This window comes from Anomaloglossus baeobatrachus, chromosome 5 (assembly GCF_048569485.1).
Source record: "Anomaloglossus baeobatrachus isolate aAnoBae1 chromosome 5, aAnoBae1.hap1, whole genome shotgun sequence".
Taxonomy (NCBI): Eukaryota; Metazoa; Chordata; class Amphibia; order Anura; family Aromobatidae; genus Anomaloglossus; species Anomaloglossus baeobatrachus.
The window spans coordinates 546,930,107-546,956,336 of NC_134357.1; the positions used below are offsets into that span (position 1 = coordinate 546,930,107).

General features: G+C 44.3%; 1 protein-coding gene across 1 annotated transcript in view; it reads right to left on the minus strand.

Moving 5' to 3' along the window:
• Positions 1-26,230, minus strand: part of LOC142312272 (uncharacterized) — a 159,486-nt gene that overhangs the window by 118,549 nt on the left and 14,707 nt on the right. The window contains 1 exon segment of the mRNA XM_075351207.1: positions 4,500-4,657. Within this exon segment, the coding sequence (XP_075207322.1) occupies positions 4,500-4,657 (158 nt within the window).

Here is a 26,230-nt window from a genome sequence, read left to right on the forward strand (position 1 = left end):
CGATGTGTCCACGGTCGGGTCCAAGGTTAAGTTAAAGTCACCGCTGGCCACCAAAACACATTCTTTGAATTCCGACAGGAGGGTCAGGATAGAGGAACATGCCAGAGAGGGGTCCCTATTGGGTAAGTACCAATTAGTACTCTTAGTTTCAAAAACAAGTATCTGCCCTCAGATACTTGGTCTCCAGTAGAGAATGAACTAGCGACTTGTGAATGGCAATAGAGACGCCCCTGGATTTGGAAGTTGGGTTACAGCTATTGAACACGAGGTGTAGTATCGGTCCCTCAAAGAGGGGAGATGACCAGCCTTGAAATGGGTCTCCTAGAGCAACAACATATGAGCCCTCTTTTTATGTATACACTACAAAATTGGGACCTTGCATTGAGGGACCCTATGTTGATTTGTGCCAATGTTGCAATATGCTACACAAAGGAGTGGGGGAGATGAAAGGGGGAAATAAAAGAGAAAAAAAAAAGGGGAGGGAAGCACACACGGAGGAGAGTAGGGTAGAGAAAAAAGAAAAATATGTAGTAGATAAGTAATAGTGGTAGGAGTTCGATTAAAGTAGAAAGAAGGAAGATGGAGCCCCTCTCCTGTGCCACCCAGATCAATATAACCTGGAAGACACCCAGACCCCCTATGAAAGGAGAAAGAGAAAAGAATTAGAGGAAGTGCTCAATGGCACCCCTCGCTATATGGGATAAGTATTTACATCAACAATGTTGTGACAAGTATTCCCGGCTAAGGAGTGTGCTGTCCATGAAGGGACTCCTTGGCCTGTACAGAGTTGAACCACAAGAGTCAAATTGTTACTCACTATTACATTACATTACACATATGAATGTTGAAGGCGCATAAAAAAAAAAAAGGGGGGAGGGGGGGAGGAAAGAGCATTGCATCAATAAACAGACAATACATAATCCGACACACCGAGCTCTATAAACCTCTCTTTAAGCACCAGGTCTGATTACAACTGAACCTCTAACAAAGACCCTGGCTTGTGTCCAAAGTCCCCACATATCAACGAAAGATGAACAACAGGTCTGCTCTTGAAGTGTCCCAAGACAAACGGTGGTCAGGAACCCCGTGGGAGAGAAAGGTGTTTACCACGAGCCTCCAGCAAGTCATATGGGTTGGGGTCCACTCCGGCAGCCCCCCTACCACGCCCAGATGTGCTTCATCAAGGGGTACTTCTTAAGGGAAATTGAGGTGGACCAGAGAAGGAATCCCTGGGCACGTCTGGCCAGTCCAGTATCTCCACCGACGGAAGGTAAAAGGGCTGCAGTCAAGGAAGAAATGTCCGATGGGGACCAGAAGACAAGCATCTGACCATCATGATGGATCTGCAGACGAAAGGGGAAGCCCCAGCTATACAAGATATTATGGGACCAAAGCAGATCTAGGAACGGTCTCAGGGCCCTTCGCCTCTGAAGGGTGAGACGGGACAAGTCAAGTAGTACCTGTAGCTCTGTTGTTTGGAATGAAAAAGTAGATCCAGGACGCAGTTTTTGCAAGATGGCTTCTTTTTGTGTATGATGATGGACTTGACAAATCACATCTCTCGGGAAATTAGGGTCTATTGATATGGGGCCTAAGGCTCTATGAGCTCTCTCCAGTTCTAACTCATTATCAGGGGGAACCCCCAATATTTTATTAAAGGTATGCTGGAGGACGGCTAGAAGATCTCTGGAATCAACCGAATCCGGCAAGCCTCTGATCCTGAGGTTGTTAGGACGCTCTCTATTCTCGGCGACATCCAGAGCCTCTATGAGATATTGAAGCTGGTGAGCATGAGAAGATAGGACCTGCTGTTTTGAAAGTGACTCTGACTCCAGGGACTTAATCTTGTTAGAGTGTATCTGGATCTGTTTATCCACCTTTGTGACATCAGTGTGACAATTCAGAAAGCTCACTGTGAAACACATTTTCGAGTCTGGCCATGTATGACGCCATATCTTCTCTGGAAGGAATCGCATTAATGCGAGTACGGAGTTCTCTAAGTTCATTTAAGACCAGTGACCCTTGTGCAACATGGGCTGCAGGGTTGTTATGAGGTATGCCCAGTTGCATGGACCCCCCCATATGTGCAATTTCATCTATTGAGCCTTCACCCTCCACAGGGCTGCCTGCCTGAAGTGGCTCTAATGGAAAAAGTTCTGGGGAGGATGGGGAGATGCCTCCCAGTGGCACACTGTGTGAGGCCAGATCCCCCTTTAATGGCAGGAGTTGTGTCATTGGGGAGAGGCCCTGCACTCTCTGGTCTGCATCAGAGATCTTATCTCCTCTGTCAGCAGCGATATGGGCCTGCAGTTCAGTGGAGGGGATTTCCCAGCAGCTCTGCTAGAGGTTACCTCATGGTCTGGAGCAGAGGAAGAATCTGCCGGAGTCATTTGCAGTCCGGGATCCAGCACGGCGTCTTCATCTCTTCCCTGCCTCATTGAGCTTCTGGTGAGTACACTGGAGTCCCTCTAGGGGGCCCCTCTGTTCAAGGGCCTAGGAGCACCGGACCTCCGCACCTGATCAGTCGGGTTCTCCTGCAGAGACTGCTGCTGCATAACTGTAAGGGCCGGTGGCCATGTTGTTTTTCTTCTGAATGGCGGGAACCGCAGGCGACCCTGCAAGAAAGCGTCCGATTCCCATGGTCTCAGAAAGCATGTCAGCAGTTGCACCCTGGGATGGTCTCCCCTGTCTCCTACCCTTCATACTCTGGAAATCCGTTTGTGAGCTTCTAATCAGCAGATATTTGGGACAGGCCAAGGAGGTGATGTGAAACACGTCTTTACTCCTCCATGGTCAGGCCACGCCCCCCAGGTTTTTCTTTTTTTTATTAACCCGGTTACACCTGCAGATCTAGGGTATCTGCGAGTCTGCCCAACACTAGGGTTAAAAACTGTGGCAAAACTGCTGAAAAGAATAGACATGTTCATTCTTTAAAAACTAGACCAAAAAACGCAGCTATTTGACAACACAGTCGAGAAAAAATCCGGAGTTGTTTGTGTGTGTATGCATGAGATTTCAGAAATCTCAGACTTTGCTAAGGCTGTAAAAAGCAGCTTTTTATTAGCATGGATTTGCATAAAACCAAGGCTAAAAAACACTGCTAAAAAGCCCTGTGTGAACATAGCCTAAGAGGCACTCACTTATTACCAAGATTTTTTTCTTGTTAAACATGTGTCTTATAGTACAAAAATACAACTTATTTTAAAGTAATTTCTCTTTCTCATTAAATTATACAACAGTCTCATATGTTTTTTATACCATTTGTTTATAAAATATATAATTTCTACCTGTGTGAGTTATTTTTGATGGTAAACAAAATATGATTTTCCAGTAATTCAGGTTTCAAAATCTAGGTATGAGTATGGCTTCTTCCCTGTGTGAATTTTCTGGTGTATCGTAACATCTGATATCTGGTTAAAATATTTCCCACATTCTGAACAGTAAAAAAAACCTCTTCCCTGCTTGACTGATGTGGTGTCTAATAAGTTGAAATAGCGTTAAAAACTTTTTCACATTTTGTGACGTCTCTGGTGTTTCACAAGATATGATTTATCTGCAAAACATTTCCAACATTCTGAACATGAAAAAGGCTTTTCTCCTGTGTGAACTTTCTGATGTGTAACAAGATGAGATTTCTTGACAAAACATTTTCCACATTCTGTACAAAAAAAGGGCTTCTCCCCTGTGTGACTTCTCTGGTGTTCAACCATATTAAATTTCTTCACAAAACATTTCCCACATTCTGAACATGAAAAAGGCTTCTCCCCTGTATGAATTTTCTGATGTGTAACAAGATGAGATTTCTGTACAAAACACTTTCCACATTCTGAACATGAAAAAGGTTTCTCCTCTGTGTGAGTTTTCTGATGTATAAGAAGAACTGAGTTACGTGCAAAACATTTCCCACATCCTGAACATGAAAATGGTTTCTCCCCTGTGTGAATTTTCTGATGTGTAATAAGATTTGATTTCTGTACAAAACACTTTCCACATTCTGTACAAAAAAAGGGCTTCTCCCCTGTGTGACTTCTCTGGTGTTCAACCATATTAGATTTCTTTACAAAACATTTCCCACATTCTGAACATGAAAAAGGCTTCTCGCCTGTGTGAATTTTCTGATGTGTAACAAGATCAGATTTCTGTACAAAACACTTTCCACATTCTGAACATGAAAAAGGTTTCTCCTCTTTGTGAGTTTTCTGATGTCTAAGAAGAACTGAGTTACGTGCAAAATATTTCCCACATTCTGAACATGAATATGACTTCTCCTTAGCATGAATTCTAACATGTCTAACAAGATCTGTTTTCCTGGTAAAATATTTCCCATGCTTGGAATAAGAAAATCTATTCTCCATTGTGTGAATTTTTTGATGTTGAAAACTATTTCCATATTCTGAATGTGAAATTGGCTTCTCTGTTGTAAAAGCAGTTCGATTTTTAAAGCTTGCTTTGTGACTGTTATTTTTCTTAGTAGTCTGTAATGATTCGGAAGATAAGACCTGTCTGATAGGATCTGATGATAAATCTTTGCTGTGAAGGGATGATGGGATATCTGGAGTCGTGGCATTTACTTCAATTGTATCCTGTGTCATCTCAAGATCATCTGATTTAAAATTTGATGATGTGAGTTGTCCCTCTGTTTTCCTGGTACAGTCATCTGCCAATAATAAAACCAATTATTATTTTTTAACAAAATATCTTTTAAATATTTTTGAACATTTCTACTTAAAATGTCCATAGAAATGGCAAGTTATGAAGCAAAATTGAATTATTCAGTAAGACAATTACAGTTCAATCTAATAGAAAACCTCATAGCATGAACCAGTATCGCGTGGTGTTCAACTGTTTGTTCATTCTGCCTCCCATATATTGGAATGAGAAGCCACGAAAAAATATTATGTAAGTGAAAATTATACCAATTCCTCATCTCTGAATGGAAAATTAGAGGGTTTCACATCATAAGTAGCTCATAAATGCATAAAAAGCAACATAGCTCCTATAAACTAATCCAGCAAAATCTGGTCTCCTAAATTCAAATCTCTCTCACTTCTGAGCCTTGTAGTGTGCCCAAAACAGATCAACCCTTAGCTGTACCACACGTCCTGGTTAGGAAGGAGTTCCCGATCTAGGAAGTATGGGTATGTCCTGGTAATCATGCAGCCACCGTGACAGCGGCGACGATGATCGCATGAAGGTGCCTACAGTTCTTGACAGCACGTCACCGAGACTTGAAGCCATGGGGGTTTCACCACTCCTAGACAAATTTAAATTTCTTTATATATCAAGCAAATTAAATTACCTGCAATATTGAGATATGATCAGTGCAAAAGCAGCACCGACCATATGCTTGATCCTGGCAACGGTGGTGTCACCAGCTCCAGCGCTGATTAGAACGATCAGCCAATAACGCATAATCATCGGAAAGCCTGCCACGGCCCTGGCTGTTTAACCCCCTAAATACCGTGATCAATATCACTTTGGGGATATAGCGAGGAATTGCGCTCCCTCTACCGTTCGATCGGGACCTCTGCAATGTAATCCCAAAGCCCCGATCGTTTCAGTTACCTGAAATCGTCATGACTATGAAAAGCCTGAGTAATTATACCTGCAGCATGATCACTTAGTCTTTCTCTGTGCAACTCTGACAGCTGCAATGTTCTGCAGTGGTTGAGCACTGCAAAACATTGCAGTTGCCTTTAGAACACTGTCAGGTGGTGTCCCATAAAGTAAAAAAAGAAAAGTAAAAATATAAAAAAAAAATTGAAAATAAAGAACAGAAAGTGAAAAAAAATCCAATAAATAGTTGTATTTGTGTGAAAAAAATAAAACAAAAAAAGTACACATATTTGGTAACATCGTGTCCGTAACAACCCGATCTATAAAACTGTCACACTAGTTAACCCCTTCAGTGAACACTGTAAAAAAAACCATGTAGCAAAAACTGTCTTTTCATCATACAGCTGCCAAAAAAAGTGAGATGAAACGCCATCAAAAAAGTCATATATAAATAAAAATGGTACAGCTGAAAACATCATTTTGTCCAGCAAAAAACCAAGCCACCACATAGCTCAGTCAGCCAAAAAAATAAAAAACTTATAGCTCTCAGAATACACCAATGAAAAAACTTTTTTTCCCTATGAAATAGTTTTTATATTGTAAAAGCGGCAAAACATATGAAAAACTATATAATTGTGGTATTGCTATAATTGTACCGACCTGAAGAATGAAGGTGTCTTACCACTTTTAACGTTCAGTGAGCGATGTAAATAAAAAAACAAAAAACTATTCCTGAGTTGCTGTTTCTTCTAGATTCTGCCTCACAAAAAGTGGAATAGAAAGCGATCAACAAATGCATATATTATATTATACTCATCCTACAAAAAACAAGCCCTCAGATGACTGTCAGCAGAAAAATAAAAAAAAATATAGCCTTCAAAATTCAGTGATGCAAAAAAAACTTTATTTTGTAAACATGCGTGTTTACAGTGATATGTTGTGAATACATTTTCCAGTTTGCAGCTCCCTCTTGTGGTCAGTGCTGGCAGCTGCAGTTGATTTTTGGAATGAGAGTCAGACACCTGTGGAAGATTGGCAATCAGGACATACAGATTGGGCCTATATAACAGTAGTTTTCTTCTGTTACTTGCCGGTGCTTAATGGGCTCCTGTGTGCTAAGAACATTCTGTAACCAGCCCTGATTTCTACCAGAACTCCTCTCAGATAAGTTGGTCTTTGTACCCCTGCTTATGGTTTTCACTTTCTTGTGTTTTTTTCTGTTTTGATACTAATGCTTGATTCCTGATTTTTCCTGTGTGGAGTTCTTGGTGGAGTTGGATCACTCCCTGCTGAGATTGTCTGTATACCTAGCTCCATGCTCTGCTATGTATTGTGTTTTGTCATGCTTGGTATTAAATTCAGTGCCTCAACTATATTAGTGTATTTTGGATCCCAGTAACACCAGAGTCCTGATTTAGTGGGGGGGAGCCCTAGTGGGCTCAGGGCATTGTTTTATATTAGGCGTGCTGAGATTTATTAGGGTTTTTACGGCTGCAGACAGTGCTCTTTTCTATCCTTTCCAATGCAGATAGCTTGGGCCTCATCTTTGCTGAATCTGTATTCTAGCTGTGTGTTGTGTTTTCTTATATCACCACAGTCTTTACATGTGGGGGGGCTATCTATATCTTTGGGAACTGCTCCGAGGCAGATTTGCTTTTCTAATATTTCTGTCTGAAAGATTATTTAGTTCTCCGGTTTTGTTGAGGCATCTAGGTTATCGTAGGCACGCCCCACAAATACATCTAGTTGTGTGTCAGTATTAGGTCTGCAGTCCGTTGAAGTACCAGCCACTCTGGTTACTTTTTGGGCTTCCGCATTTTTTGTCCCTTTTCTGATCCTCCTCGGTTACTGAGTCATAACAGTAGCACCGGCCTTACCTAAGATTCCAGGGTACTCAAAAGAAGGGGAAAAAAAAGTGTGTCAGAATTTTTTTTTTCCTTGTGTGTGTTTTTTCCTCTTTTTCTCTGGGTTGCACCTGACCGTCAGGAGGTTTGTAAGTTTTTGTTCTTGCATAATTTGCATGACATTTTGGGAATGGGATTCCCTTGGTTGCAAACCCATAATCCAGTTCTGGATTGGACATCCTTGTCTGTGACTAGTTTGGGCTGCCAATGTGTGCATAATGATGTTCCTGTTTTGTCTACTTCATCTCAGACACAGGAGGTCCCTGACTATTTGACGGATTTCATGGATGTATTTAATGAGACCGAGGCTGCGTCCTTGCCTACGCATAGGGACTATGATTGCGCTATTGAAATGTTGCTATGCAGACTTATACTAAGGAGTCTTTGGAAAAGGGTCACATCAGACCTTCATCTTCACCTTTGGGTGCTGTTTTTTTTTCTTTGTGGCCAAGAAGGATGGCTCATTGCGGCCCTGCATTGACTATCGTCTCCTTAATAAAATTACGGTTAAATATCACTATCCATTGCCTCTGATTTCCGACCTGTTTTCCAGAGTGAAGGGTGCTAGTTGGTTTACTAAGCTCGATCTTCGGGAAGCATATAATCTCATTCGCATTAAGCAGGGTGATGAATGGAAGATGGCTTTTAATACCCCTGAGGGGCATTTTGAGTACCTAGTGTTGGCCTTTGGGCTCACTAATGCCCCTTCCGTTTTTCAAACTTTCATGAATGATATATTCCGGGACTTTGTTGCCAAGTTTTTGATTGTCTATTTGGATGACATTTTCATTTTTTCTGACGACTGGGATTCTCATGTTGAACAGGTTCGGACGGTGTTTCAGGTTCTCAGGGACAATGAGTTATATGTCAAGGGATCAAAATGTCTTTTTGGCGTACAAAAGATCTCTTTGTTGGGGTTCATTTTGTTCCCATCTTCTATTGAAATGGATCCGGTCAAGGTCCAGGCCATTCATGATTGGTTTCAGCCTACTTCTTTGAAAGCCCTTTAGAAGTTTTTCGGTTTTGCTAATTTCTATCGTAAATTCATAGGCAATTTTTCCAGTATTGTCAAGCCATTGACTGATTTGACCAAAAAGGGAGCAGATGTTGTGAATTGGTCTCCAGAAAAAGTCTTGGCAATTCAGGAGCTTAAAAGAAGGTTTACTTCTGCTCCAGTCTTGCGGCAGCCTGATGTGTCTCTTCCCTTCCAGGTGGATATCGATGCGTCAGAGATAAGAGCAGGGGCTGTCTTGTCTCAAAGAGACCCTGTGATTTCTAAAATGAGACCTTGTGTCTTCTTTTTCCGAAAATTTTAACCACCAGAATGAAACTATGATGTGGGGAATCGGGAATTATTGGCTATGAAGTGGGTCTTTGAAAAATTGCGACATTGGCTGGAGGTGGCGAAACATCAAATTGTTGTATTCGCTGATCATAAGAATTTGATCTATCTTGAATCTGCCAGGAGGTTGAATCCCAGGCACGCTAGATGGGCCTTGTTTTTCACGTGCTTTAAGTTTGTTGTCTCATATTCCGGGCACTAAGAATATTAAGGCGGATACCCTTTCTAGGAGTTTCTTTGCTGATTCTCTTGATGTGACTGAGCCTGCTACCATCCTGCATGAGGGACTGATTCTCTCCGCGATTTCACCCGATTTGAGACTTGCTCTTGAGGAATTTCAGAAGAATAAACCTGAAAGATGTCCTGGGGGGAAATTGTATGTTCTTGACCAATGGAGGAGTAAAGAGATGTCTGAAGTTCATTGCTCTGTGTTGGCTGGACATCCTGGGATTTTTGGCATCAGAATTTTGGTGAGTAGGCCCTTTTGGTGGCCTTCTGTCTCGTGATGTGAGAAGTTTTGTGTAGTCCTGTGGGATCTGTTCTAGAGCCAAGTCTTGTTGTTCTCGTTCTAGTGGACTGTTATTGCCATTGCCGGTGCCTAAGAGACCATGGACTCACATCTCAATGGATTTTATTTCTGATCTCCCTGTTTCTCAGGGGATGACAGTTATTTGGGTAATCTGTGATAGATTTTCCAAAATGATTCATTTGGTGCCACTGCCTAAATTGCCATTAGCTTCGGAGCTGGTGCCTTTGTTTCTACGTCAGGTGGTTCGCTTGCATGGTATCCCTGAAAACATTGTATCCGACAGAGGAGTCCAGTTTGTCTAGATTTTGGAGAGCTTTTTGTTCAAGGCTGGGAATTGAGTTATCTTTCTCTTCTGCGTTTCATCCTCAGACCATTGGACATACAGAGGATAAATCAGACTTTGGAAACCTATTTAAGATGTTTTGTGTCGGCTGATCAGGACGACTGGGTTTCTTTTTGTCTTTGGCTGAGTTTGCTCTTAATAATAGAGCTAGTTCAGCCACTTTGATGTCTCCTTTCTTTTGCAATTTTGGGTTTCATCCTCGGATTTCTTCGGGGCAGATGGAGGCTTCAGCCTGCCCAGGTGTTGATTCTGCGGTAGAGAAAATGCAGCAGATTTGGGATCAAGTGGTGGATAAATTGTCCCACTCTCAGGAAAATGCCCAACGGTTTGCAAACCGACGTAGGACTGTGGGTCTCCGGTTTAAGGTAGGGGACTTGGTCTGGTTGTCTTCCAGACATGTTCCTATGAAAGTTTCTTCTCCGAAATTTAAGCCAAGGTTTATTGGACCTTATAAAATTTCGGAGATAATTAATCCTGTTTCTTTCCGTTTGGCTCTTCCAGAGACTTTTAAGAGTCACAATGTCTTTCATAAGTCTTGTTGAAAAAATATGTTGAACTGGTGGTGCCCATGGCTGCGACTCCTGATCCTGTGTTGGTCGAAGGGGATCTGGAATATGTACTGATAAAGGTTTTGGATTCCCGTATTACCAAACGGAAACTTCAGTATCTGGTCAAGTGGAAAGGTTATGGTGAGGAGGATAATTCTTGGGTGGTTGCTTCTGACATACATGCTGATCGCTTGGTTCGTGCTTTTCATCGAGCCCATCCTGACAAACCCAGGGGTTCCGGTGAGGGTTCGGTGACCCCTCCTCAAGGGGGGGTACTGTTGTGAATACATTTTCCAGTTTGGGGCCCCCTCTTGTGGTCAGAGCTGGCAGTGCAGTTTATTTGAGGAATGAGAGCCAGACACCTGTGGAAGACTGGCAATCAGGTCATTCAGTTTGGGCCTATATAACTGAGTAGTTTTTTCTTGTTACTTGCTGGTGATCAATGGTCTTCTGTGTGCTAAGAACATTCTGTAACCAGCCCTGCTCTCTACCAGAACTCCTCTCAGATAAGTTGGTCTTTGTACTCCTGCTTAGGGTTTTCACTTTCTTGTGTTTTTTTCTGTTTTGATACTAATGCTTGATTCCTGATTTTTCCTCTGTGGAGTTCTTGGTGGAGTTGGATCATTCCCTGCTGGGAGTGTCTGTATAACTCGCTCCATGCTCTGCTATGTATTGTGTTTTGGCATGCTTGGTATTAAATTCGGTCCCTCAACTATATTAGTATTTTTTTGATCCCAGTAACAACAGAATCCTGATTTAGTGGGGTTGAGCCCTAGTGGGCTCAGGCTATTGTTTCAGATCAGGCGTGCTGAGATTTATTAGGGTTTTTACGGCTGCAGACAGTGCTCTTTCCTATCCTTTCCTATGCAGATAGCTTGGACCTCATCTTTGCTGAATCTGTTCTCTAGCTGTGTGTTGTGTTTTCTTATATCACCGTAGTCTTTACATGTGGGGGTCTATCTATATCTTTGGGAACTGCTACGAGGCAGATTTGCTTTTCTAATATTTCTCTCTGTAAGGTGTCAAGGTCATCGTAGGCACGCCCCACGGCGAATTCTAGTTGTGTGTCAGTCTGCAGTCCGTTGAGGTACCAGCCACTCTGGTTACTTTTTGGGTTTCCGCATTTTTTTTGTCCCTTTTCTGATCCTCCTCGGTCACAAAGTCATAACAGTGATAGTTGCCAAACCTAAAAAACACAATATAAATCTGGTATCGCTGTAATCATGTGACACCTGTGGGGGCTTTGTCACTCGTCGCCGGGCTTGGTGATGCGATTCCTCGCCTTGTCACTGGTGGCCTGGCCCAGTTCCATGGCCCCGAGGCGTTCACAGTAGAGGGGAATGGGTTGAAGTGTAGGTGTGAAGTGTCTATCGTGACACCTCCCATGGCGTGCGGCCAGGTATGGGAGCCGCCGCTGCAGGGTTCCTCACCGGGGTACATGTCAGGTGCAGCCGTTGATTGTGTCGCTCCCCACAGGTGGAGCGGTGGCTGGCAGGATGGTGGGGTTTCAGTCACTGGGAGCACCTGATGACGAAGAATGGAGACTCAGGCAGTAAGTGCGGGTTCCAGGTCTTTTACTCACTAAGTCCAATGTCGCGCCCAGGGTACTGATCTCTTCCGTGAAGGGCTCTGGTAAGTCCCAGGTCTCAGGAAGGTCGAGTCCAGCGTGGTGCTCTGTGGGTCTCTCCTTCCCTAAGATGAGCTTTGTTTTGATCCCCGTAACCTGAAGCACTTGGGGATCCCCTTGGTTTAGTTTAGTGTCCCAGCCCTAACGCGGGTGAAGCAGATCCTTGTTGTCGGTCGACCTGCTGCACTCAGTTCACTTTGCCTCAGGCTGTATGTTCACTTTGCCTCAGGAAATTTGGGTGGTCGACGGAAGACTTGAAATCTTTCCATCCTGCAGATTCTGGCAGTCAACTTGAAGTCTGACTTGCCTTAGGGCTCTGCACCCTGTAGTGCGCCGGTCCCGAGGGAGCAATTAAGCTCTCCCCTCGGCTACCGATTGTAAAAACTCTCCCTACCCACAGAGCTCTGGTTAGTGCGTTCAATCAGCTCCACTCCCTGACTTGAACTCTTGTTGCTATGGTGATGTGTGCTCAAATTCTTCCCCAGATGGCTATACTTCCCTTCCCAGGCCCCAGCCATTAGTGGATTTGGGGACCTTCTGTCTGGTGGCTTTCTGTAGACCCAGCCATGTTTGGGGCCCCTCAGTGACCCAGCTAGTCGGGGTTGTGTTGCCTGTCTGATTTGTAATGTATTGTGGTATAACCGGGTACCGACCTCCCCTTAAACCAGGATAGAGAATTACACCCCGCGTGGGGTGCAGTTCCCTGTGGTGATCAGCGTCACAGGGGCGCCACATTCCCCCCACGACAAATGGCAGCACTCTCGGGCTTCAACAAATAAAGTTAAACACTGCAAGCCTTTTTATAGCATGCAAAAAAGTACAACATTCTTCCCTTTTACGGGAGGCATTTCACTTGAACTGGTTCAACATTATTAGCATAGCATAAAGAAATATTTACATTTGCAAGACAAAAATGGCGGAGTCTCTATGTGCACTCGTCAGTGTACCGCTCCTGATCATTGACAACTATACTGCACCATTAGAGTGCTGGGCCCCCTTTGATGTTGGTAGGGAGCACAACTGGTGCAACTATTTTACATAAAGTTCCGGCCCCCCGCAGTCCTGTGGCTCAAAGTTCCATTACTCAGCAACATTATTATTTTATCGGTAAGAAAACATTATTAAAAAAACTATTTTGTACAACCTTCAGAAGCATCAAGAAATTTGCACTGAGGACGGGTGTGCTCCTTACCTTCCGGTAACATGGAGTCTTTCTCTTCAGTTTGCGTAGCCTGGTTCTGGGTACATGGGTCACTAGGTGCTAGGCGGCGAGCGGGAACCAGTTCTGGACGCCCGGCCACTAGTGGTGCCATGGTGCTGTCCTCCGACCGGCAGAGTCCCACATCCAAGGCGTACCAGTCCCGCTCTCCCTGATGCCTTGTGTAGACAACCCGGTCTCCCGGGTAGAGGTCCCGTCCCGGATGACCCTGGCAAGGTGGGATTCAACATCGCGGCGGGAAGCAAAGATTTCTCGATCAAGTCCCGGCTCCACAATAAACCCCCATCCCTTGTCGAGGTCAAATCGGGTTACAGTCCTTCTTTGCAGCAGCCCTCACTGACCCGGCTGGGACCATCGGAGGCGCTGCTTCGCTGACAGGTTCTGTACCTCTGCAGCCTTCCGCTCCTTCTGCCGTCGCTGCTCCACTGCGGCCAGCTTTCAGATGGTCTTTTGGTAGTCGTTGCAGATCTCCAGATCTACCTCCGCTTCTCGAATCCACATGATGCTCGGCTTGTCGGTGTCCGGCTCTGGTGGGCACGCTGTCATTCTTTGTAGGCTGCTGGCCTCAACTGGTGATAGTGTGGCTTGGTCCACAGCGGCTTGGAGAATAGGCACTGGGTCTTCTTTCGTGACCTGGCGGATGGCCACCTGGGGGACAGTCGTCGGAACTTCCGGTTCATGGGGGACGGTCACTTGTTCTTCTGTAACCTAGGCCACTGTCACCGGGTCTTCAGTCAGCAGGTAACGGGTTTGCTTGTGGCTGATGGAGGGGATGCCGGGTCCTCGGCAGCATGGATGCTGGCTGCCGGGTGTTCGGATGGCAGAGCTTGGTCAGGTACAGGCTCGTGGAGGGCATCACTGGTTGCGGTAGTGATGGGGGTCTCGGCCTCCTCCACCGCAGTCGCTTCCTTTGACTTTTCCTCCTCCAGGTTGGATTCTTCTTCATAGGCCCGCATCATTCCGACCATGCCCATCATGGACACCCGCCAGTGTCTGATGGCGTCCATTTGGGTTTGCTGTAGCTTCCGGGTCATACCCTCACCACCTCCTCCTTGAGCTCTTTAGCGCTCCAGAAGACGGGGTGCACCAGTAAACCACCCTGACGGTCGGGGTATGCAATCGCTGACACTCCGCACCTCAGGCAGTCCAGGCATGTCCTTCATCATTGCACTCCTACTGCAGACTCCCTGGTTTCCGGGCTTTTTGGACGCAGGCCTTTCCTCCATTTTCTGCTAGTTTCGTTTCTCTTCCCTGCAGGCTAGGGGAGGCGGGCCCTGGTTTTCGCGCTAGTTGGTCCACCAACCCACGAAGGACGGGCATTTTCCGGCCACCTGTTGGGCAATGGCCGCTAAGATTAAGCTTTTCAAATAAACAGTCCAGAGCAAAACAGTCCGCAAGGCGCACAGTACCCAATGGTATGGGCACAAAATCCTGTTTGTGACGCCAGTTGTGACACCCGTGGGGGCCGTAAAGGGGTTAATACCTTTGTCACTTGTCACTGGGCCTGGTGAGGCAATTCCTCGCCATGTCACTGGTGGCCTGGCCCGGTTCCGTGGCCCCAAGGCGTGAACAGTAGAGGGGAATGGGTTGGGGTGTAGGTGTGAAGTGTCTATCATGACGCCACACATGGTCAGGTGGAGCGGTGCCCGGGAGGATGGTGGGGGTTGCAGTCCCTGGGAGCGCCGAACAACAAAGAATGGAGACTCAGGCAGTAAGTGCGGGTTCCAGGTCTTTTACTTACCAAGTCCAATGTCGCGCCCAGGGTGCTGGTCTCTGCCGTGAAGGGCTCCGGTAAGTCCCAGATCTCAGTAAGGTTGGGTCCGGTGTGATGCTCTCTAGGTCTCTCCTTCCCTAAGATGCGCTTTGTTTCAATTCCCATGGCCTGAAGCACTTGGGGACCCCCTTGTTTTAGTTTAGTGTCCCAGCCCTAACGCGAGTAAAGCTGATCCTTGTAGTGAGTCGAGCTGCTGATCTCAGTTCCCGGATTCTGTATGTTCACTTTTGCCTCAGGCTATTTGGGTGTTGGATGGGAGACTTGAAATCTTTCCATCCTGCAGATTCTGGAAGTCAACTTGAAGTCTGACTTGCCCTAGGGCTCTGGACCCCGTAGTGTTCCGGTCCCGAGGGAGTAATTAAGCTCTCCCCTCGGCTACCGATTGTAAAAACTCTCCCAACCCACGGAGCTCCGGTTACTGCATCCGATCAGTTACACTCCCTGACTCAAACTCATATTGTTATGGTGATGTGTGCTCCTACTCTTCCCCGGATGGCTACACTTTCCTTCCCAGCCCCAGCCACTAGTGGATTTGGGGACCTCCTGTGTGGTGGCGTCCTGATTTGGGGCCCATCATTGACCCAGCTAGTCCGGTCCACAGTCGGGGTTGTGTCACCTGTCTGATTTGTGATGTATTGTGGTGTAACCAGGTACCCACCTTCCCTTGAACCAGGATGAGAACTGCACCCCGCGTGAGGTGCAGTGCCCTGTGGTGACTGAAGCCCCAGGGTCGCCACAATCATATGGACTGAAGGAATAAAGTCGCCTTATCACTTATACCGCAAGGTGAATGGTGTAAAAAAAATAAAGACAGGTAGATAAATATAACCAATTATTCAATCGCTATTGATTTGTTCATTCTGCTTCTAATAGAGCGCAGTACGGAGAAAATCATATTTATCCTGAGCTCTATGCTGAGCGCTTACACCATAATTACGTGTAAGGGTCCACATTCAGGAATACCAGTGTTTTGGAAGCTGCATGTTTTGGAATTTATAGAAATCACATGCCCATTGTACTTCTTTTCTCCGCAGCGGAATCTTACAATGCGGCGCAGCTTCCTGAGCCGCAGCATGTCGATTTATGCTTGTGGAGATGCAAGTGTTCTCCGCAGGAAAAATAGAGCGAAAGTCCCATAGTACCCCAGACCCTGATTGAGTGTATGGGCAGCTGCGGTCTCCTGCAGAGAACACTTGTGTGTCCGCAGAAGAAGATATGCTGTGTCCAGGATCGTGGACACATACCCTAAATCTCTGAAAAACGTGATTTTGACAAAATTCCCAACTGAAAATTCATTGTAATGAGGCAGAGGGAGTCACATCGAACTCTAGTGTGACCTGTTGTGCTGTGGTATCCATCATTTTACGCTTCTTTTCAGACGTGGACAAAAGTGTGGTCATCAACAGTTTTGTTCACCTCTGAGAAGATGGACACAGCTGAACAGAGGTCAAACAGAGTCCAGAGTAACTCTACTGCCTCATTAGTGAATGGATCCGTCGCGGGTTTCCCCTGAATCACGTATTTCGGAGATGTAGCTGGAAACCCCAATGGAAGCGCTCAGCATAGAGCACAAAATAAATGAACTGATCCAAAATGTTCTGTATCAAAATCACCACCAAATAGCATTTAACTCAACCCACACAAACACAAGTCACCACTCAGGTAATGGAAATATTGGCGGCTTCCACATTACTGGTAGCATAAAGGCTTTGGAAAAACGCTGAAGAAATCCAGCAATATTTGTGTTCCCAAATCTAAATGCCCTCCTCTCCTTTGAGCCCCACAATGTGCCTAAACCACAGTTAACATCCATGTTTGGCATTGTAGTGAGGAGAGCCCGCTTAATTTATGGAGGGCAGGTTTCCAGAAGCACGAGCTAGGCACAAAATACAGACAAAACAAAGTACTGGACATAACAGGGACCTTTACAATTTTTAATTCTGCAACATTCACTGCGTTTGACACCCTGGGTGGTTTCTAGAGACTAAATCATCACTACACCCATAGATAAATTCCAAGAGTGGTGTAATTTCCAAAATTTGGTCACTTCAGGAGATTTCTTCTGTTCTGGCACTTAGGAGTTCTGCAAATGGAGTCCACACACTATTCTAGGAAAAACTGTGCTCCAAAAATCAAATAGTGCTCCTTCCCTCCCGAGGCTTGTGGTGTAGCCAGTTACATGTGAGGTATTGCCATGTTTAGGAGAAATTGTGCACCACATTATGGGGTCTTTTTTTTACCTGTACAATTGAAACCAGAAGTTGACATACACTATCTATAAAGACACACATGGCATCAGAATAAACCTTTACTATTAGGCCGGTTTCACATTTACATTGTGAGGCATCCGTCACAGTGCGCTGTGTGACGCGTATGACGAATGCGTTGCAAATACTGTGCTAATAAAGATAACGGATTCCATTAAAAGAACGTTTTGAGTTTTGTTTTTTTTCGCAGAGAAAGGAGATTTGCGGTCGGGAGCAGAGAGAGAGAGGTGACCACAAATCCTCTGACTGACTGCAGTGAGCCGCGCGATCAGCTGTGCCGTCACTCAGGTGACCCGCGGCCACAGCTGAAGTCCTCCACTCGAGAGCTGTGTCCGCGGGTCACCTGAATGAGGGCACAGCTGATCGCACGGCTCACTTCAGTTGCTGCGTGGACCTGATAGAGAGCGGTCGTGTTCTACTGCAGCTCCTGTCAGCTTCATGTAGCAGAGCTGGATGCGTTACGGGACCTCGTGTGGATTACGCCGGACCAGGAGGGGTATTTGGGGATTAATAAAGTTGGGAAAGAGGGTGTTTTTTTGTCTTTCATTCCAAATAAAGGATTTTTTCAGGTGTTTGTGTTTATTTACTTACCTTCCATGATTAACCTGTAAGTGAATCTCAAGGAGATGCCTGCCATGATTAACCTAGGACTTAGTGGCAGCTATAAGCTGCCATTTAACTCCTTATTACCCAGATTGCCACCGCACCAGGGCAATTCGGGATGAGCCAGGTAGAGTCCCGGAACTGTCGCATCTAATGGATGAGGCAATTCCGGGCGGCTGCTGGATGATATTGTTAGGCTAGGGGGCTCCCCATCCTGAGAATCCCAGCCTTCAGCCGTGTGGCTTTATCTTGGCTGGTATCAAAATTGGGGGGGACGGCACGCCGTTTCTTTTTTAAATTATTTATTTTACTGCACGATATAGACCCGCCCACCGGCGTCTATGATTGGTTGCAGTGAGACAGCTGTCACTCAGCGTGGGGGCGGGTCTGACTGCAACCAATCATGGGCGCCGGTGGGCGAGGAAAGCAGTGAATAAGAGATGAATTAATGAGCGTCTGGCATTTTCAAAAGAGGAAAAGCCGCCGGAGCTTTGTGACAGCCATGCAGCGCCGCGCCAGTGATCGGTGAGTATGAGAGAGGTGGGGAAGAGAGACCAGGAGTGATTTTAAACGATTTAGATCGTTCTGCTGGACATGCTGAGCATGCTCAGTAGAACATGACGGGAACAGTCAGCGGATTCCGCCTCTTAGCGCATTGCGGCGGAATCCGCCGCCATAATAATAATAATAATAATAATAATCTTTATTTCTATAGCGCCAACATATTCCGCAGCGCTTTACAATTCAGGAGGATCATATACAAACAAGTAACAGTTATAGAAATACAATATTTAGAGGAAAAAAAAAAAGAAAAAACACAACCCTGCTCGTGAGAGCTTACAATCTACAATGAGATGGGGAGGGGGGGGAGAGAGGCAAGGTTCAAGTGTTTATTTACAATGACAATCCAGCCATCTCACGGACATGGGGGATAGATAATGGTTTCTTCGACCAGTGGGCCAGAGCCTTGAGATGCCTTTGGGTGCCATGGAGTTTGATGTGGAGTTATGTTGTGAGAAGTTGTAGAGGGACTATGTGAATCGAATCTGATTAGGGAGTGTGATAGGCCGCCCTAAAAAGATGCGTCTTTAGGGTGTGTCTGAAGCTGAGTAAGTTGGGAATTGTCCTAACTTCTTGGGGTAGAGCGTTCCAGAGGGTTGGTGCAGCTCGGAAGAAGTCTTGGATCCGGGAGTGGGAGGTTCGAATTAGTGTGGATGTTAGTCGAAAGTCGCTTGCCGAGCGTAGAGAACGGGTGGGGTGATAGACAGAGAGTAGGGTGGAGATGTAGGGGGGTGCCGCACTGTGAAGAGCTTTGTGGGTGAGAACAAGCAGTTTGAATTGGATCCTGTGATATATGGGCAGCCAGTGCAATGACTGGCACAGAGCAGAGCCAAAAATCATTAGACACCTTGGCGGATACTAACGGACTCCGTCAAGGTGCGATATTTTAACGACACAAAAAAACGATACATGCAGAGTTCCCTCCGCCCGACGCTGCGTCAAATTAACGATGCTGCGTCATCCAGCGGATAGAACACAGACACTTGCGTTACAGTGCGTCGTCAATACAAGTGTATGGAGAATAGCACAGTGCGTTAACGGACTGCGCTATTCTCCATAGCAGCGGATTGCGCTGAACGCACGTTTGACAGCGGCCTTAATCAGGACCAAAAAGAGATAGCTATAGAGAGAGATATAGAGAGAGAAAGAGTTAAGTTTTGGTTGGGCTGTTATCTGACGTGTTATAGTCAAAGTGGGTGGTTTATAATTGTGGGTTTAATTGTGTATTTGTGAAGTTATTTACTGATGTTTTCCTATATTGTATTTGTGTATGATTTAGTACATCTTTTTCATATTACTTACATATGCTGGTATTATACTGTAATTAGGAAAAAATTCCGCATAACCATACTTTCCAAAATCCCGTAGGTCCAATTAATCCTAGGACCCCCCAGGTAGCACAAACTCAATGAAAATGAAGAAATGGATCCAGCTGAGTGACCAGGTGATTTATTCAGTGCAGTTCAGACAAGGCATATGGTTGTGGTTAACGCGATTCTGGCTTAACGCCCTTAATCATAATAATGGTTATGATTAAGGACGTTAAGCCAGAAATGCATTAACCACAACGATATGCCTTGTCTGAACTGCACTGAATAAATCACCTGGTCACTCAGCTGGATTGCTTTCTTCATTTTCATTGCTGTGCAGCCAGGGCAGGGCCGGATCCGAGTCTGAGGCGCGGTGAGGTCAGACGTGGGTGAGCTGGATTCCTTTTCAAAGCACAAACTCAAAACCATAATTTTTAGAGAGACAAAATCAAGTTTTTCAAATGCAAAAAACATTATTATAGAAGAGGTGACAAATTTTTGTAAAAGGTTTTTTTTTAAAAAAAAACCCATAATCGAACCGGATGAGGTTGAACCATCCCAATAGGAAGGTAGTAAATGATCCCTCATCAACAAATGTGAAACATGTAAAGTATACAGCGTAACAAGACTCAAGGATTTCTAAGACATGTGTTTATCACAATGGTGACTCTAATAATGTGTAATTAATGATACTGCATCACTCTTATGTATACCAAATTATGAAGAGACCTTAGTCAATATCAATATAATACAATGATTCCACACATAAAGGGTAAAAAACCAATAGGAACAGACATAGTACATAATCCTAACATGGAAGTTCTATCTCGGTTACATAATGTAGTCCAGAAAGTCCACAGTCAAAGTCCCTAAGGTAACAGATGTCATACCCTTTCAGATGCCGACAAGGGGTTAAGAGATGGCAACAGTATAACAAGTATCACCAGCTGATCCAGGAGTGAGGACCTGAGGAACGTCCAATGTTCGTTTCGACTGTCAAGATGTCAAATCTTCATCAGGGTAGGAGGTGCCATGGTTGGGTCTCCTCAAACGCCGGTTTTAAATAATGCCGCCGATATCCAAAACCCGGAAATCACATCGCGGCGCATGCGCGAGTCTATCTGGCGAGTCTCGCGTGATACCCGCCGTCACGCTATCTCGTGCATGCGCGGGTCAAGGGCGCGTCACCATGGCTCCCGCGCATGAGCGTATAGACAGCGGCAGTGAAACCAGCGAGACAAGCCGTGAGACTCGTGCATGCGCACATGATACCGGAATGGACACAGCAAATGAACACATCTAAAATAGATATACAACGGTAATAACACTATTCTCATGGCAGCTAAATAATCCATGGCATTCTTTTATCAAAACAATCTTCTAAGGATTAATTTAACATCATAGGATTATGAAGGTGCCTATATAAAGAAAATACAACTAATATACCCAGCATTAAAAACAGGACCAAAATTTGTATTTTAAAAACAACAAAAATTGCAACAAAACGGTAGTAAGTCAGAGGAGGCATAAATCAGCACAAAATAGGGGGCAAAAATTATTACAACATTATTGATAAACTACAAAAATGGGACATAACTAATGGACTCATTTAGTCCCTTAGGGACCAAAGTGTCCAATGTAAGAATCCATTTGGCCTCACATTGTGCCAACCGCTTTTTAAGATCACCACCCCTGATCACATCAATACCTCTAACTTTCAACTTTGAGGGGTCACAAGAGTGGGGAATCTTAAAATGCCTTGGCAGAATTTTTAAAAGGGTGACATCAGTTATGGTTCTGGCTGCAGCAATGTCCCTAGCATGCTCCCTGACTCTAATGCGGAGCTCACGTAATGTGAGCCCCACTTATATCAGGGAGCAAGCACAAGTGGCAAAATACACGTGATGTATTGTTTGATACTGTAATTCTTCTTGCCATCTGATGAATAAAAAGATGTACTACGAAGGACATTGCTGCAAGCCAGACGTCCACAAGGGAAACATCCCTGTAAAGGACCCCGTGAGCCAAAGATGTTTGTCCTAGGAGGGACATAATGGCTTTTCATCAATAGGTCCTTGAGATTTCTAGCCCTCCTGGATGTCATTGATGGATATTGTGTGAGGGTTTCTGCTATTGTAGGATCCGTCTATAGAACTGACCAATGCTTTTTCAATATATCCCGCATTGTCTCCCACTCTTCATTGTAGGGTCCGATAAATCTGACTACTGAGTCAAAAGATTCCTGTTTCTTAGTAGTGTAAGTGAGTAATTGTGCCCTAGGAGTTTTTTTAGCCCTATTGTATCCATGTTTGATACTCCTGTTACTGTTACCCCTGTCCCATTTTTGTAGTTTAACAGTAATGTTGTAATAATAATAATTTTTTTCTCCCTATTTTGTGCCAATGTATGCCTCCTTTGAGTGATTACTACCGTTTCATTGCAATTTTTATTGTGTATAAAAAACTGTTTGGGTCTCGTTTTTAATGCTGGGTATATTTCTTGTTTTTTCTCTATATAGGCACCTTCATAATCCTAAGATGTTAAAAGAATCCTTAGAAGATTGTTTTGATAAAAGAATGCCATGGATTATTTAGCTGCCATGAGAATAGTGTTATCGTTGCATAGCTAATTTAGATGTGTTCATTTGTTGTGTCCATCCCGGTATCATGTGCGCATGCTCGAGTCTCACTGCTGCCACCTATATGGTCGCGCGCATGCGCGGGAGCCATGGTGATCCGTCTTTGCTCCAGCGCATGCGCGAGATAACGGGGTATCACGCGAGACACGCCAGATAGACTCGCGCATGCGCTACAATATGATTTCCGGGTTCTGGATATCGGCAGCATTATTTAAACCCGCCGTTTGAGGAGACCTCACCATGGCACCTCATCTCCTGATGAAGATTTGACATCTTGACAATCGAAACGTACGTTGGGCGTTCCTCAGGTCCTCACTCCTGGATCAGCTGGTGATACCTGTTATATTGTTGCCATCTCTTAACCCCTTGTTGGCATCTGAAAGGGTATGACATCTGTTACCTTAGGGACTTTGACTATGGACTTTCTAGACTACATTATGTAACCGAGATAGAACTTCCATGTTAGGATTATGTACTATGTCTGTTCCTATTGGTTTTTTACCCTTTGTGTGGAACCATTGTATTATATTGATATTGACTAAGGTCTCTTCATAATTTGGTATACATAAGAGTGATGCAGTATCATTAATTACACATTATTATAGTCACCATTGTGATAGACACATGTCTTAGAAATCCTTGAGTCATGTTACTCTGTATACTTTACATGTTTCACATTTGTTGATGATGATCATTTACATTTACTACCTTCCTATTGGGATGGTTCAACCTCATCCGGTTTGCTTATTGTCTTTTTTAAAAAAAACCTTTACAAAAATTTGTCACCTTTTCTATAATAAATAATGTTTTTTGCACTTGAAAAACTCAGGTTTGTCTTTCTCTAAAAATAGTATTATATTGTGTATTAAGTGTAGTCTTGTTAGTGAATAGACTTGTTATATTTTATTATTACAACAAAGTGTCTGAAGTCTGGGCTTTTTTAGGATACACCAGGTAGCTAGGGCAAAGCAGTAATCGTAACAGACAAAATATACCCTTGGGAGTATATACAGTATATCTGTGGTGTGGGAATAAATCCTTTATGCAGGAAGAAGGGAATAAGTATATTAATGATTTTCCCGCCTTTTTCCACCTTCTACAAAAGCAAGCTAGCCTTTTACACATTGGCAGGATTATTTCCTTATTTCCGCATTTACATCCATTATGTCCTGTGACCCTTGTCATTAAAGCTCTGGTGTTAAAATATTTTTGTGGTCAAAAATGACTTTTTTTTTCATTTTCACGGCTGAAAGTTATACAACTTTTTGAAGCACCTAGGGATTCAACGTGCTCACCAACCATCTAGATAAATTCCTTGAGGGGTCTAGTTTCCAAAATGGGTTCACTTGGACACTTGTCAATTTTGAGCTCTAAAATTCAAATGGTGCTCCTTCCTTTCTGAGCCCTGCCTTGTGCCCAAACAGTAGATTTCCACCACATATGAGGTATTAGCGTACTCATGAAAAATTGAACAATAAATTGTATGATCCATTTTCTCTGGAGGACTGGATTGCTTTGATCAAGTCCTCCAGCCCTATTGTGGCATGAGTTGTGGTATAAGAAGATGGCGATGAAAATAGCCCATAAAAGGGGCAAAATTGCTGATGGTTAATGCGGAGTGTTGGTGCTGTTTCTAAAGGAGCGATGGGGGAGGTAAATTAATATAGGGGGGCTGGAATTCATGTTGTGGGCCTGAAAGCGTTAACTCTTCCATAACCCAGACACCCCCCAGTCCCTCTCTCTACCTTCCCTTTTTTTTTTTTTTTATCTTTTCCCTTCCCCCCTTGTCTCCTACCGAGAGATGCCCTGTCTTGCCCACCCCCATATTATCCCATCACCCAAACACACACTCCTCCCACACATAACTGCCCTCCCTCTCCCCCCACAATCACGCACCTCTCCCACTTCCCCTAAATACACTCCCCCACCCACAAACTACTTTCTGACCCCTCCCACCCACACCCCATTTGCCACCCACAAACAAACCCTCTCCTGCCCCCCCTCAACTACACACTTTCTCCCACCCACAAACTACCTCCCACTCCACCTATACCTCTCCCCTGCTTACACCTCCTCTTCTTCCCATAACCCTCCTGTGGACCTCCCCACTCTTCCCTCCTTCCTTCCTTTCTTTCTTTCTTTTCTGTCTTTCTCTCTCCTGGGAATAAGCCTCTCTATACTAGATCGAGGTTCAACCTACTTTAGGTTCTCTGGGCTTGGTGATACTTGCATATATTACTGAAGCTATATTTAGCACGCCTTTAAATGAAGTGTGGAAGCTCAAGGCGAAAATATTTTGAGAAGCGAAAGAGGGATCAGTAGGAGTCCGTACATATATGCGGGAAAAAAGTGAAGTCCGCAATTGTGTTATCCTACAAGGGGTATAAAATAGCGGTGTTATTTTGTTAGTTTAATTGACTTTTTTTGCACCACCAGAGAGAGACTCGGTGGACAGGTTTTAAGAACGTTTTAGTTAAGATAGGATAAGAAGTAAGATTTCAAGTAGTATAGAAGGATGCAAATGGTGTCATGGAACGTGAAAGGCCTGCAATCGCCACACAAAAGACTTATGATATTGAGGCACTTAAAGAAGATTAAAATAGACATTGCCCTACTTCAGGAAACTCATTTGAAAATTCGGGATTTCACCAGAATGTTCAAAATGTGGGTGGGAGAAGTGATGGGATCCTCAGCCCAAAATAATAAAGCAGGTGTGTTAATACAATCTATAAGCAGGCAAATTGTAAGGTAATAACCCAGGAAAATGATGGAGATGGGAGAATACAAAAAGCTTTGCTTGATACCCCATGTGGACGACTCAAAATATATTATGTGTCTGCGCCAAATGAGAGTAATAAGATTTTCTTCCAGGAGTTGGAGAGGCAGGTTTTGGAGGACCCTGAGAGGAACATAATAATAGGAGGGGATCTTAATACGGTAATGATTGTAAAAGAAGATAGGTTGGGCACAGGACACAAAAGCATGGTAGCCAGAACACATGACAGGGTGCTGGATGTTTTTACTGAACATACTAACTTAATAGATGCTTGGCGAAGCTCACACCCGGCAGACCGAGAGTACACTCATTTCTCGCACATGCATAGCATATGGTCCAGGATAAATTATTTTCAACTAACACAGGGTCTACTCAACAAAATGAGGAGGATCGACATACAAGATCTGGTGATATCAGATAATGCCACATTACTCCTAGACCTAGAAGAACCTACCCCAAGGGAACAGACATAATGTGGAGATTCCCTTCACACAGTGCAAGATGAAAATTTCCAAAAACTGGTGAAAATGTGGTGACAGGAATACACATGGGACAATAAGGAGCATGTGGAGAACTCACATTTATACTGGGACGCAGCTAAGGCAGTACAAAGGGGAAGAATAATGGGCTATGTGAAAGCGAAACAAAACAACTAAAGCATACACTGAAGCCAGCAGAAGGACCAGAGAAGCATACACAAACTAAATTAATAATCCATCTATTGGTAATAGGAACAAGTGGATAAAAGAGAAAGCAGAATTTGACTTGTGGGTGGACAGGTCAGAGAGGATGAGGGGCCAGAGAATTGCATCACATTATTTTAGATTCGGGAACAAGGCAGGTTCACTTCTAGCATGAATGGATAAGGGAATAACTCCTTTAACATCTATAACTCATTGGAGGGACCCATCTGGGGCTAGTCACAATGACCCGAAGAAAGTCAATGACATATTTGGAGAATTCTACAAAAAACTGTATGAACAAGGGCCAGCAAATGACACAGAAGGAGGCATCCTCCTAAACAATGTCATTGCCAACAATTACGGAATCGGACAGGGAGATGTTAAATGCCCCAATAAAAGAGGAAGTGAGAACAGTTGTGAAAAACCTTTAAAAATAACAAGGATCCAGGCCCAGATGGAATAACGGGGGAAATTTTATAAAATACTGCAGAAAGATTGTACGCCCACTATAGTAAAACTTTTCAACTACACTCTCCAAAATAAAACCCTA